We start from the raw sequence: 14660 nt of genomic DNA, 5'->3' as shown, positions 1-14660 counted from the left end.
CATGATTCACCAAATTGATTGGCTGCAAGATATGAAAATGATTAACAAAATCCCTAAACTACCAGTTGTCCTGCTGTTTTAGTCATATATTACTAAAGTATCGTGGTATAAATTGGCTCAAGTGTCACCTTACTGTGAGAGGAATAATAAGACAATGAAGCGCAATAACCGCAGTTTTCCACAATTAAACTCCACGTTTACTAATTAGACAAGTCCAATTATCTCTTAATCAACTTACAGTTGGCGGCAGCAACAAGGAGAACGGAACTCGTAGCGATCGGAAGCATGAAAAGTCCCGATCGAAAGGCGGCCGGAAGCACCGGAACGGTCGGGACGCAGATCGCGAGCATCACAACAAGGAGCACACTAACAGTAGCAAAGATAGTCACAGTAAACAGAATTCCAATCGTAGTAGAAGCAAAGATAGTACAATTCCGGTGACTAGCAGTGCCAACAGTGTTGCCAGCAGCAGGACGGTTAGCAATTCGTCCAGCACTACGAGTACCTCCAGTACAACGGTCATCGGTAGCAGCAATGGCAAGGCGGCGTCCGCCGCTGCCATCGTGGCCGGTTTAGCAAATGGGGACGAAGCGAACAAAGAGGTGCAGAACAATAGCAAAAATATTAAACCAATCGTCGTCAACGGGTGTGTTAGCACAAATGGTACAACCACCAATGGTGGAAAACTGGCCGCCGTTCAGCACTTGGTGGACGATCTGGATGACGACGACGACGAGCTAGAATTCGAAGATCTGGACAACGACGCATTGTCGTCGGACAACGATGGCAAAACGGATACGCCTTCGTTGAGCAGCAGCGGTTCTTCTCACGCCTGCGGTGACAGCGGAAGTACATTGAGCGAAACGCCTAGCGGTAAGAGCTCACCCAGTGCATTCCCCGACCCACTGACGGCGGTAAACAATGTGATAACAACTGGCAGCACTACGATAGCAGCAGCCAGCTCAGTCAGTAATTCGTCCCCAGAGGAAAGCGCCATCACGACAGCTCCGAGCAGCGCGGCCATCACACATGGTATTACTAGCAGTAGTAACAATTACAACACCTCCTCCTCCTCCTCTTCGTTATCTTCTTCTGGAATTGCGTCTAGTTCCGACGAAAAGAGTGGCAACAGTACTGAACCCGTGATATCGTCATCGTCGTCGCTGTTTGGCAGTGGCAACGATGGAGTCAATCTGACCACCACGACTGTTACGACATCGACGGCCAACAAACAACAGCAGCCGTCTAATGGTCTCAACAAGATCAACAGTCTAATTGACAATGCCTCATCAAGATTCTCCAAATTGGGCATTTTCGATGACAACAGCAGTTTCTTCTCTCATAGCACGTTCGATCCGTACAGTTACAACAAATTAGAAGGTGGTAAGTTTTTTCGCTGTATGTATGACAACAAGAAGATTACGAAGGATATTGTTCATTGCAGTTGTGAATGGTAATCTGGAAAATACCCAATCCTCCGGTCTCACTTCCTCTCAGCTGCCGGATCTCCTCAGCGGTACCAATGATACCAATGAGCAGCACACAAAGGAGATCCTCAAAAACTTGGGTAACATTCAGCAACAGCACCAGCACCAACAGCAGCAGCAACAACAACAGCCGCATCATCTGCTGAGCAATCTGCACCTGCAGCAGCAGCTTAACGGGCTCGGTGTTGGAAACAGTGGTGCCGATGGCCTCACGGGACTTGGCGCCGGCAACACCGACGATTGGGAGGCCGCTTTTAGCAAGTATGTGATGCGCAACAAACTGGACGTTGAACATCACGAGGATCTCCTACGCATGCAGGAGCTGCAGAAGCGTAACCTTATCAACAGTGGACTGAATGTGACGCAATTTAATGGCTTTAATGGTGAGTTTCACATTTGAACGCAAGTTTTGACATAATCCATATGCTTCGATCCACAGGTGATTATTCGGATTACTTTCACAACACGAACGAACTGAACAATAGGTTATTGAGTCAGCAACACCAGCAGCAGACTCACCAGCGGTTACAGCAACAGCAACAACAGCAGCAGCACACCGACCTTAGTCACATCTACGCGGGCAACATGTCGAAGTTTTTCGACTTCCACAAAAACCAACAACAGCAAGCGGCACAGCAGCAGCAGAATCCACCCTTTTTACACAATGGACACTCGTCGCTGTCGGCAGCGGATCCGATGAACATTGCCAGCTTGCTCGAGAACAGCCGGTTAAATTCCCACTTCCTAGATCAACATTCGAATGGTAAGTCGATATTCTCTGATGAAATCAAAACGTACCAATTACGACACTTGTTACGGAAAATATTCTAACATGTTCATGTGATCTTTCTTTCCTTTAAACTTTCAGGAAATAAAGAACAAATTTTTGATTTAGTTTCTACCCATAAATTTTTTGGATTTTCTCTCCATAACGTAAGTGGTCCTTACCACAACTTATAAGGTTTTATGCAACCGTCGAAGACGGTGATTCGTCTTTTTAGCACCTTGAACTAAGCAACGATGCAATTATCACGTAAGGAATTTTTCTGGGTTCTTCAACACCTACCTACTCTCCTTATTGTAAGATTTTTTCCATACAAATTATTTTTGTCTGTATGGAGTGTAACAAAATGGCACACAGTTTTGGCAATGTTAACTTTTACATCGTTCACCTGGCTAGTACCTATCAAAGTTAGTTACGAGTTACCGACCTAGCATAGCGAAAGATGGAGTAGTTCTTGAAGAAAAATGTTGCGCCCTACGATAACCAATCAAGAAGTTACTCAAAATTTCATGATGATTTCTTTTGCTACTTTCTGTCGAAGCCTTTCTCAATGACCCTGTAAATATTCTCACAAAATTTCCTGTGCGTCATTCGTGGCTGGGTGCCCCGGAGCTGTCTAACAATGTTTAATATCATTGGCCACCAAAAATGACTTGAACTTCTGCGCAGTAAATTGAGTTCCATTGTCGGTGACGATTGTATCAACTAACGGACTAACCCAATACGAGCTAAACAATCCATTTGATTAGCGCGTATGTTAGGCCGGAACAAACATTAATTTCTTAAGGAAATTATTTTGAGCTTTTTAGTGGAATATCTTCACTTGTCATCGAGTTTGTACCATCCCATTTAATTCTACCACTTGGGGGCCGTACACATATTACGTAAGCACTTAGGGGGGGGGGGGGGGTCTGTCAATATCTTACGCGCCATATAAATAAAAAATCTTTTGTATGGGAAAAATCTTACATGGGGGGAGGGGGGTCGAAAAACCCAGAAAAAATGCTTACGTAATAAGGCCCCTTGATTGTATCTTGACAGATACGTGTTTTGACCTCAACAGTAAGGTCGTCTTCAGTGTGTCGTATTTGACTCGATTAATTTCTTCTTTTGTCCTACTGATCTTTCAAAAACAAAGGGGGTAGCTAATAAAAAAATAATCATTACATTGATAAAATTGATAAAACTCATCAGTTTTCTTTAAAAAAAATCCATAGAAGTCTGTAACTTTTTTTTCAGTAAAAATTTTAAATACCCCCTCAAATAATTAAGTTTGATTACGAAATTTTGAGGGGGGGCGAAGACAGAAGAAAATGATAAAATTTGTTCCGGCCTTATTTATCATATTCCGTTAACTGGCCATGCATAATCCAGGTGAATCCTGGACCACGGTGAACTCAGGTGACGGCAGTTCAATCAAACAATATTGACAAGCTCTATCAAGGCCATGGTTTGCAGAAATCGCTATGAATAGATAACGAACAACGATAAAAGAAAAAAACTGTCCCGAATCATAACAAGCCATGACAACAAATTTATCAAACTTGTATACTTACTTGATACTCGATGGGCTACAACAGCTCTTCGATGAACCTACGCCGAATGGAGTATCCTTCTCTACTGGACTCGATCCTGGGCCAATCGCTTCCCTTACACTTACCGCGCCGGTGAAAAAAGATCGCTTTTGCTGTTCGACACTACCGCACACGATACTCAACATTAGTGAGACTGTTCACTGCGATCACGAAAGGTACCACGCGTCTCCACCCAACTGGTGGGTTTTACGGTTTAACCGCACTCGATTTCCAATTGGTTATTTAGTATTGAACACATTAAGTCTCCGAACACAATGTGAACGGCAATCCGGCAGAACGAAACTGTAGTACTTCTAAAACTAAACTGCCGTTGCTGTTTTGCCGCAAATCAACCCACAATGTGAACGGTTGAAAGTCGAGACTTTACTTTCTTACTTATGGTACACCTCCGGTGGTGCAAAAGGCCGACTTGAAAGATCTCCATCCTGAGCATTGTCCAGCTATCGCTTCAACCCGTTTCCAGGTTAGATTTCGGTCGACTTCTTTTATTTCTATATTGAGGTTTCGCCGTCATGAGCCTCTGGGTCTGTCTCTGCTGCAATGTCCCGCTGGGTTCCAGTCTAATGCTTGTTTACAGATTTCGTTTCCGCCGCTACGTAGAGTGTGGCCGACCCAGCCCCACTTCCGATCCCGAATTTCTGTTGCTATCGGCCTCTGGTGACAACGATGATGGAGCTCGTTGTTTGAGATCCAGTTGTGAGGCCCCCAGGCCCGAATTATATACCGCATGCATCTGTTGATGAACACCTGCAGCCGTCGAGTGTTCTCCACTGATACACACCATGTTTCGCTAGCGTATAACAGCACAGATTTCACGTTAGAGTTGAAAATTCGTATTTTGGTGCTTATCTGCCTGTTTTTCCAGATATTTCTGAAACTCGCACAGGCAGCCCTTGCTTTCTAGATCCGTGCGCCTATGTCGATCTTTGTACCGCCGTCTGACGCCATTTGGCTTTAAAGATATTGGAAGCTTTCAACATTCTCCAATGGTTTGCCCGGTACATGTTCCTTATGGGGCCCTCCTTAGCCGTGCGGTAAGACGCGCGGCTACAAAGCAAGACCACGCTGAGGATGGCTGGGTTCGATTCCCAGTGCCGGTCTAGGCAATTTTCGGATTGGAAATTGTCTTAACTTCCCAGGGCATAAAAGTAAAGCCTCATGATATACGAATGCAAAAATGGTAACTTGGCTTAGAAACCTCGCAGGTAATAACTGTGGAAGTGCTTAATGAACACTAAGCTGCGAGGCGGCTCTGTCCCAGTGTGAGGATGTAATGCCAATAAGAAGAAGAGTTTCTTGTCTCTCCAAGAAATTCCTGCAGCAAGGCCTTTCGATCTATACGCATAAACAAAGGTCAGTCGACCTGTTTTAAATAAATTGCTTGCTTCTTGTGGTACATGGAATAAATTCCGAGTGAAAATAGTCACGTAAATAACGACCCAAGCCAGGGACGTTGTACGGGTCGGACAGGAGAGCCGAGACCGACTGCAACAGCAGCGGCTGGACAGATGCACAGTGGTTAGATTCAACTGTGTTGCTTGCGTGGCTTCTTCTTGTTTTAATCTCCAATGGGACACGGAGGTCCACCCATAACGTGATTACATGCTAGCTTTTTGCTGGCGCAGATGGACATTTTTGTACATTTTGTACAACTTATCGCATTCCTGCGCCTTGTGCCCATCCCAACCACAATGACGACGCAGGTTGCTACGGTCTGGACCCTTAAAGTCGTAGGACTTATGTCCCGACTCTAAGCACCAATAGTACCAGTCCAGTTTGCTTATTGGGCTTACTGACCAGCCGATTTCAACATCCCTCGCTCCATTAACTAGGGTAGGCTAGCTGCGTGCCAAATAGACGACCTTTGTACCGCACTGCTCTCTGACGGCAGAGACGACGTCGTCCGCGTTCATGACCTCGTCCAGTTGCTTGCACTGGAAGGTCACTTCCGTCCCCAACCACCTGACCTCGGTGCTGCCACCCAAGATCTCTTTTGGGCCAGTCGTCCCGCTAGCTCCACGTTTCAGCACCAAGATCATTTCACCAGTCTTGGTGCGTCTTGCGCTTCGTGCGTCCTGTTCCAGCGCCGAAAGCTTTTCGGTCGCCTGCATCGACGTCGGCCTTCTTATGCCAATCGGTTTTGAGCAGCATTGCCTCTACTCTGTCCTTAACTTTCTTTACGGGTCGAGATGCGCTCGACTTCCGCTCTGAGCTACTGACCTGCTGCCAGGGATTTCCGGTCTCTTGTGCCGATGACACTGGCCGGCAGGTACCCTCTTGCGGCCCGGCGACTTGCGTTTAGTTGATGCCTTTCGCTTTTTTGGGCCGAGAAGTCGCCTTTTCGGGTCAGCGCCCTTCGGGCATCACTACATCACGATCTGCTCCGTCAAGACGACATTTGGCCTACTGTCGCCTACTGCTTGGCTTTGCTCTGAGCACCTTCGCCGGTTTGCTGCCTGAGCCGTTTTTGGTTAGGCGCAATATTTTCCTCGTTGCCACGGTGCCACGCCGTCAGGGCGAAATCAATCGCCTCTTCTGCCATAGTCGATGTTCCAAGGAAGGAGAAGGCCTCAGTTGTGGCACCTTACCTTACTTCTCACTTGTTGTTTCTCAATTCTCACTTCTCACTATTCACTTCTCACCTATCACTTTGCACTTCTCGCTCCTCAATTCTCACTTCTCACTTCTTACTTCCCACTCCCCACTTCTATCTTCTAACTTCACCCTTCTTGCCTTCCCTTCTCACATTTTACTACTTTTCATTTCCCGCTCCTTACTTCTCCCTTCTCACAACCCAGTTCTCTCCGTTCAATTCTGGCTTCTTACTTCTAACTTCTCACAACCCAGTTCTCTCCATTCAATTCTGGCTTCTTACTTCTCACTTTTCACATCTTAATTCTCGTATTGAATTTCTCACTTCTCATTTGTCGCCTCCAACCTATTTCTCGGCTCTCAATTCTCGTTTCTCACTTCTCATTTGTCGCTTCCAACCCATTTCTCGGCTCTCACTTATCACTTCTCGTTTCTCACTTCTCGCTTCTCACATCTTACACCTCACTTCTCGTATCAAATTTCTCACTTCTAAATCTCACTTCTCACTTATAGCTTCTCATTTCTCGGCTCTCACTTATCACTTCTCGTTTCTCACTTCTCATTTTTCAAATCTCAAATATTTATCTCATTTCTCACTTCACACTATTCACTTCTCGCACCTCACTTCTGACTTCCCGCGCCTCACTTTTCACTTCTCACTTCTCGCTCCCCACTTCTCACTTCTTGCTTCTTACTTCTCACTTCTAATTTCTCATTTCTGCCTTCCCACTTCTCCCTTCTTGTTTCTCACTTATTGCATCTTACATATTACTTCTCACTTCTCCTTTCTCACTTCTCCTTTCTCACTTCTGATTTCCTACATCTCACTTCTCACTTTTTACTACTCACTTTTCACTTTTCAAAAGTCTCTTTCCACTGCTCACCTTTTTCTTCTCACTACTCACATATCATTCATTACTTCACACTACTCACATATCATTCATTACTTCACACTTCCCAAATCTCACATTTCACTTCTCGCTACCATTTTTTTACTTATCATTTCTTCCTTCCTATTTCTCACTTCTCACTTCGCACATCTCACTTCTCATCCACTTTTTACTTCTTACTTCTCAGTTCTTACTTTTCACTATTCACTTCTTACTCCTCACTTCTCACTTTACACTACTTACTTCACACTTCTCATTTTTCACTACGTACTTCCTACTTCTCTCTTCTCGTTTCTCGCTTTTTCTATCTTAAATCTCATTTATCGTATCTAATCTCTCATCTGTCACTTCTCACTTTCCTCTTTTTACTTACCGCTTCTCGCTCTCAGTTTGCCCTTCTCACATCTCACATGTTTATCTCATTACTCACTTTTCACTATCCACTTCTCGGCTCTCACTTGTCACTTTTCATTTCTTGCTTCTTATTTCTCACTTCACTCTCCTCATTTCTCATTTCTCACTTATCACTTCTCACATCTCACAATTTATTTCTTACTTCTCATTTCTCAAATATCACTTCTCAATTCTCACTTGTCACCTCTCACATCTCACTTCTCACTATTCACTTCTCGCTTTTCACTTATTACTTCTAACTTCTCACTTCCTCACTTCTCGCTTCTTGCTTCTCACTTCACACTTCTCGCTTCTTACTTCTTACTCCTCCCTTCTTGCTATTCACTTCTCACATCTCACATATTGCACATTTTTTCTCATTTCTCACTTCTCCCTTCTCACTTCTCATTCGGCCTAACGGCTGCGGCCACATGACCTTCGGGACGGCCTTCGCTCTAATGACCCAGCATCGTACCTCCATTAAATATTTTAAGTGTTTTCCCTTGAAAAGGACTTTTTTTTTGAAAACCGCGTAAAATCCGAAATCCGCGTAAAAAACGACTTTTGCAAAAATCGATAAAAAATCAACTTTTTACAATTTTCACGTGATTTCTAGACTTTTTCGAAAAATCGCGTAAAAAGCTAAAACCGCGTAAAAAAACCGCGTGAATCCCAAAATCCGCGTAAAAAAAAGTCGCTTAGAAAGCGACCCGCGTAGAAAAAACGCGTTAAAAGAGACCCTAGTGTATAGCGTTCAGTTATGTTCATCCTTTCATTACTGTAATGAAGATTGATTTATTATGGAATATATAAGGATTCAAACTGACTCTGTAAATACCGTCATACAACTGTTTTCAATTGAAAGATTGAACTTCGACGTTGAACTGACGTTAAATACCTCAACTGAATAAGATTAATTACATCGCTCCTAGTAGTTGCAAAACACGTGTACAAGTTTTTCTTTATGGGGCAGCATAATAAAAGTAAACGTTAATTTTTTAGTATTCCAAGCTCTCTTGGTTGGAAGATCGAAACTTTGTAATGATTCGGCCTTTTGTGTTATTCGGCCTTTTGAGATTCGGCCTTTTGTATCATCCGGCCTTTTGTGGTATGAGAACATTTTCGGCCTTTTGTGAATCGGCCTTTTAGTACTGATCCCGTTGAGCTTACTCTACATATCAGAGCGCCGTTGAGCGAGGAGTGCAACGTCATTAGCCAATTCAAAGTCGTTTAGGTACTCCAAGGTTATAGGCTGCCATAACAGCCCGCGGTTTGGTTCACGGTCAATTGCACATACCAGAATCTCGTCGATTACGATGAGGAACAGTAACGGTGATAGAATACAGCTCGAACACCACGAAATAATATATACAGCGAAACGGAATATCGCCAAATTGTATAAACCGCGAAACAGATTACCGCCAAATGATACAGACCGCGAAATGGTTCACCGCGGAATGTCGGACAACCCATTAGCATTGTTACGGTGTTATTTGTAGATTGGAAAGCTCAAGGATGTTATCGATCATTTAGTAATCTGGCTTCGATCATTTAGTAGTTTATCAATAACTCATTCCAGAAGCTGAATTTCAAAATGTGTATTATGAAGGACTTCTAGTGCGAAGGATTGTTGTTTCAATAATAAGTTTTTTCTGTAAGTAATGAATTTATAGTTATTCAGCACAATTTTGTCGTACAGCAGTCAAAAATAATGACCATGGAAAAATTACCCGAACAAGTGTCTTCAAATGCGATTGTACTTCTATGACATGAGTACAAGAACACTAATTAAAATTACAATTTTAGGTTTGCTAGGTTCTCAACTACAGAAGCAGCGAATGCTTAATGGCCAGCTGAATGCTCACAGTATCCTGTTGAACGGGGCTAATCCACAACAGCAGCAGCAGGCACAATCTCAGTCGCAACAAAACACTAGGCTTCACAATTCACAGCAGCAACAGCAAACACAACAGCAGCAGCAGCAGTATTCGCAGCAAACGCCAATCGTGGACGACGATTTAGGTAATATTGGTTCATCCTTTCTTCTGACGATAGTGACAGGAAAATTTAATAGATGGCGCATTTTGGTTTAGGGTAGTCTAAAACTAAATAACTTGTTGATGAAAACTGCATCCTTAGTAGCTATTTAGAGAGTTAGATAGCGTAGCTTAGCACAAACATGTTTGCAGAAGTTATTTAATTTTCGTCTATTTCATCATGGCGCAAAACACATCTTTCAAACGCAATTGGCGCTGACTGCAGGCAAAATTTTAGGCTTTGACCCCTTCTTCGAGACTCAGAAAGGTTTGGCGGAGTTGATGAACGACGAGATGAACCAGCAGCAGATCTCGCAGAGTGCAGCAGCGGCCGCTGCAGCAGCTGCGGCAGCGAATCACAGCAAGCTGATGGAGAACGTTCAGCGGACCAGGATGCCGCCTCCGGGATTCAACCACATGAACGCCTTCGGATTTGGTGTACCGAGAGCGCAAGGTAAATGAGGATTTACCTTAATTTCTTGGCATCATCAACAATAATCCACCCTACATTCGGCTTTCAGTTTCAGGCAGTAAGATTCTCCCGTTCATGAACCTAACCAACAGCACACAGCAACAGCAGCAGAGCAACTGGGGTCAGCAGCTACAGCAACAGCAACAACAGCAGCAACAGTTTTTGGGATTCCAGCAGAGTGAGCAAAATCATTTGGCTTCATCCCAGCAGCAGAACGGACACAACAAAGCAGGTATGTAACTCCCGACTCCCTATCTGAAGTTGCAGACAGTTGAATAATCTATTTGTGACATCCAGGTTACGGCAATAACTTCACCGATTGGACCTCGTTTGATCCTGCCATAGTTTCGTTTCGTCAGTTTTCGTTCATGAATGGCCCAAACCAGCCCGGAGATATGTTTTTATCGGCGCAGCAGCAACAGCAGCAGACTCAGCTGAATCAGCAAAACCTTCAACAACCAGGACAAGGTAATGGTTGTTCATCTTCACTATTTGCAATCAGATTTTAGTCTACTTTTCCTAAATCACAATTCAGGATTCGGGCACCACGGCATTAACTTGCAGTCGAGTCTGATGAACCAACAACAGCCGCAGCAGCAGCAGCAACAGCCGGGAAATCCGCAAGCACAGGTAAACTATGAAGACATTTTACTTCATCAGCACCAAACCCATCAACAGCTGCTGCAAGAGCATCTCTATCATCAACAACAGCCATCCGAGCAGCAAGCTCACAACAGCAATATGAACGATTATCTTAGCAAGTTGAGCTATCGATTGCTCTCGTCATGAATTGCCGTTGGCGCCGTACTCGTTTTTCTCAGCATGTATATTCACATGCTCTACAGCTAATTTATTATTGACCTCGAGAAAATATGTCATGCAGGCACGCAAAATATTCGAAGGAAGCATATTGGAATAAATTATATCAATCGAATGGTTTAACACTCCCGTTATTGTCCGTTCATTTCGTTTTCAACAATCCGAGAAGTCTGGCTTTTGAGTGTCTGGTCTTGGGTCTCTATTTGTACCTATTTCCTCACCTAAATTGGTATTTTTTGTTTTGGTAGAAGTTTATAAAAACTGATTTTTGGCCTTTCTGGTAATTAGTCAAGACATCTACTTTCGTGGTTTGTTACGCCGTTTTAGTTTTCGAATGCAGTATTGATTGCTACTAAATTCAATAACACAAAAACAGGACAACTTTATTTGTTCATTACACATCAATTAAGGTTTATGCTACTGCACAGGGCACACATACCTGTACATACATACACTCGCACACACATCCACAATTTATTTTGGCTATCTTAATCAAACGACTTTAAGATGTTTCTATAGAAAGCAAACTTGTTGAGTAAATAAAATGCAAGAAGGAGGAATTCAACAGAAAATGTGTCAAAATAACGTTGAGTCCTCTTTTGAAAAGTCGAGTCGAGCTTGAACACTACTGTGAGTAATCTGGACAATCGAAGAGCCGAATTGATGTCTGTAGCACCGATGTCTATTCTACTCACCAGAGACAAATGCGGTAAGTATCATTACCCTATGTGTTGAATTGAAGCGATATACATGGATTACATTTATGTGATATAGGATTCGCACACGTTGGTATACAAATCTACATGGTGCATTACCAAGAGTAATCACAGTGATTGTACGACATTTCGCGGTAAAACATTCCGCGGTTGACCATTTCGCGGTGTACCAGTTCGCGGTCTACCACTTCGCGTTCAGCTCATATCGCGGTATAACATTTCGCGGTTTATATTATTTGGCGGTATACCATACCGCGGTTAGTACTATTTCGCGGTGAACTTTTTCGCGGTCAATACCAATCCGCATGTTTAATTTTACTAATGTTATAAGTAGCTCAATAATGTGTTCTTTAGCTCTGAAAAGCCTCAAAATTTACCTAATTTGTATGTAAAGCGTATAATCATTGAGTTTACACCAGACTTGTATAAATTCATTTCTCAACAAAAAAATATTTGGAAGCAAAACATATTTGCAAATACGACTATATAAAGAAGGTAAAACAACACACTTTGCCTTATACCGGGCGAATGCGAACATTTAAAGAAGGCGAAATAACAGATTTTCCTTATACCGGGCAAATGCAAATATTTAAAAAACACAAAACATCACATTTTGCCTTATACAGTAATATCCCGATTTTATCACCCTCTGGTGAATTTTGGGGTGATAAAACAGGGTATGTGACAAAATTGGAAAAAAAAATATTTTCATTTTTTTTAATTCATTCCACAAATATGAACCATTTTATGCCTTGGAAAGGCCAATATTGTGTTGTTGTCCTCGTACGCTGTACCTCGTAGCCGTCGTTGCTCTATTTTGTATTTGATTTTGCACTGTGTGGACGTACCATAAATTAAAAATAATTATCGTTAATCATTCGCGATCGACAATTTATCATTGTTAGACGAACGAATTTACTGAGCAATAGTGTGTTTGGCTTCAATAGCTAATTTAATTGCGCATCAAATCCCCACGAATCTCAAATTCGGTAATGGAGGACGGTGACAGAGTTTGTCGTAAATGCACTCAGAGTGTCAACGCGAACGATACATTTATCATGATCTGCAAAGGTGGTTGCGGCGGAGTGTTCCATTGCAACTGTATTGGACTACGTGATATCCAGTGGAACATAATCAATGCCCTTTCGAAGAATGTTGTTTGGATGTGCGAGAACTGTATGGATACTTTTCAACGTGTACGAAATGGTAACTCATCTAACACTGATTCGAGGGAGACGAAATCGATTGAGTCTGAATTGAAAGAATTAAAGAATACTGTGGACGGCATAGTTAAAACAATCGAAAAGCTAAACGAAACTCTACCTGTACGTGTAACCGCTAGAGCTCAGATCAACACGGAGATGCTACATTCGACGCCAGTATCATTCAAGCTAATCAATGGAACTTCAACCGATGACTGCGTATACGATAGTAAGGAAGAAAGCCGATGTGAAGATAACCAAGAGGATTTTTCATTACTCCTCACCAATATCGACTGCAAAGCAACTGAACGAGACGTACAATGGATGGTCGCTAGGGCGGTTGGTTCTCTCGATCCCGTACATATCGACGTGACAAAGTTAGTGTCAAAATGGAAAAGTTACACGAAGTTAGATTTTGTATCATTCAGAGTAGTGCTTTCATCAAAATTCAAAACTCTAGCATTAAACCCAGCGACATGGCCCAAAGGGATTAAGTTCAGGCAGTTTATTTGTAAATGTAATGAAACATGGAAGCCAAATGTGTAGTACTGTGCCTGTTTGTTAATTAGTTGCACTCGTTTTTTATTGTTTAGACGTTTCGATGATAATGTATCCCAGACATGTTGATGATATTGTGAAAAGGAAATGAATAATGCAATCTGAAAACATTTTGAGAAATTCTGTTAAGTGATGTCTTTGTAAATTAATTGTATCATAAGTTAAGATATTCAATAAGACTTATAAGAAGTCAGTTGAATTTTATCAAATAAATAAACAAACAAACAAATAAACAAACAAAATGCGTGAACGGTACCCGTTATTTCTTGTCGAAATTGCTTACAGAATATTTCCCAGGTACTCAGAAGTCGTTCGTAATAAACTACAGGCAGTGAAAGTTATTTCATGAAAACCATTTTGGTATTATTTACGAAAATAAAAAGAATGACAAAATTTTTTGGGGTGACAAAATCGGGTCGAAAACGTGGCAAAATCGGGACGTGATAAAATCGGGTCGAAAACGTGATAAAATCGGGGGTAGACAAAATCGGGTCAATACTGTACCGGCAAATGCGAACATTTAAAGAAACCAGCACGTGATATTTCGCCTAATACCGGCTAACATTTAAGGAAGATACATTTTGTCTTATGAATAATTTTTAGCTGATTTTTAGTCATTCCATCTTCTGAGTTCTACCAAAATAAATAGACAGACAACGAGCTTTATCATATAATATAGTGTATCTTGACGACAAAGTTTACACATCTAATTATCATATTGACAATAATTTAATGTTTTTTTGGAAATAGCATAAAATAGTCCGTAAAAGAAAAGAGAAAAATGCTTGAAAGGGAAACGCATTGAAAGAAATGGCCATATAAAGAAAAGGAAATTAAGAATTGGTAGAAAAAAATGGCGAAGTCTAAAAAAAAAATTAAAAAAAGTTTAAAATATAAGCTAAACTTGAATGCCGCGAAATTATATATACCGCGAAATGGAATACCGCCAAATTGTATAAACCGCGAAACAGATTACCGCCAAATGATACAGACCGCGGAATGGTACACCGCGAAATGGTTTACCGCGAAATGTCGGACAACCATCACAGTGCGATTTTATGCCCGACTCCTTCAATGGTTCGGAAAAATATGTTATTCCGCTTCCCATGCTATGAG

General features: G+C 42.2%; 1 protein-coding gene across 7 annotated transcripts in view; it reads left to right on the top strand.

Annotated features, from left to right (window-relative positions):
* The window catches only part of LOC134212674 (uncharacterized protein DDB_G0283357), a 119873-nt gene that overhangs the window by 89198 nt on the left and 16015 nt on the right, over positions 1 to 14660 (top strand). For 4 of the 7 annotated variants that reach the window (XM_062690726.1, XM_062690724.1, XM_062690721.1 and 1 more), the window contains exons 7-14: positions 241 to 1383; positions 1445 to 1870; positions 1927 to 2250; positions 9548 to 9763; positions 10004 to 10231; positions 10299 to 10481; positions 10547 to 10717; positions 10785 to 10879. In XM_062690726.1, coding sequence (XP_062546710.1) covers positions 241 to 1383; positions 1445 to 1870; positions 1927 to 2250; positions 9548 to 9763; positions 10004 to 10231; positions 10299 to 10481; positions 10547 to 10717; positions 10785 to 10879 — 2786 coding nt within the window. The remainder of the gene's footprint in view (positions 1 to 240; positions 1384 to 1444; positions 1871 to 1926; positions 2251 to 9547; positions 9764 to 10003; positions 10232 to 10298; positions 10482 to 10546; positions 10718 to 10784; positions 10880 to 14660) is intronic. The other 3 variants (XM_062690727.1, XM_062690725.1, XM_062690723.1) reach the window with 2 other exon arrangements.

Source organism: Armigeres subalbatus, chromosome 2 (assembly GCF_024139115.2).
Source record: "Armigeres subalbatus isolate Guangzhou_Male chromosome 2, GZ_Asu_2, whole genome shotgun sequence".
Lineage (NCBI taxonomy): Eukaryota > Metazoa > Arthropoda > Insecta > Diptera > Culicidae > Armigeres > Armigeres subalbatus.
Note: the sequence above shows the minus strand (reverse complement) of the source record. Positions and strands in the feature narration are given on the sequence as shown.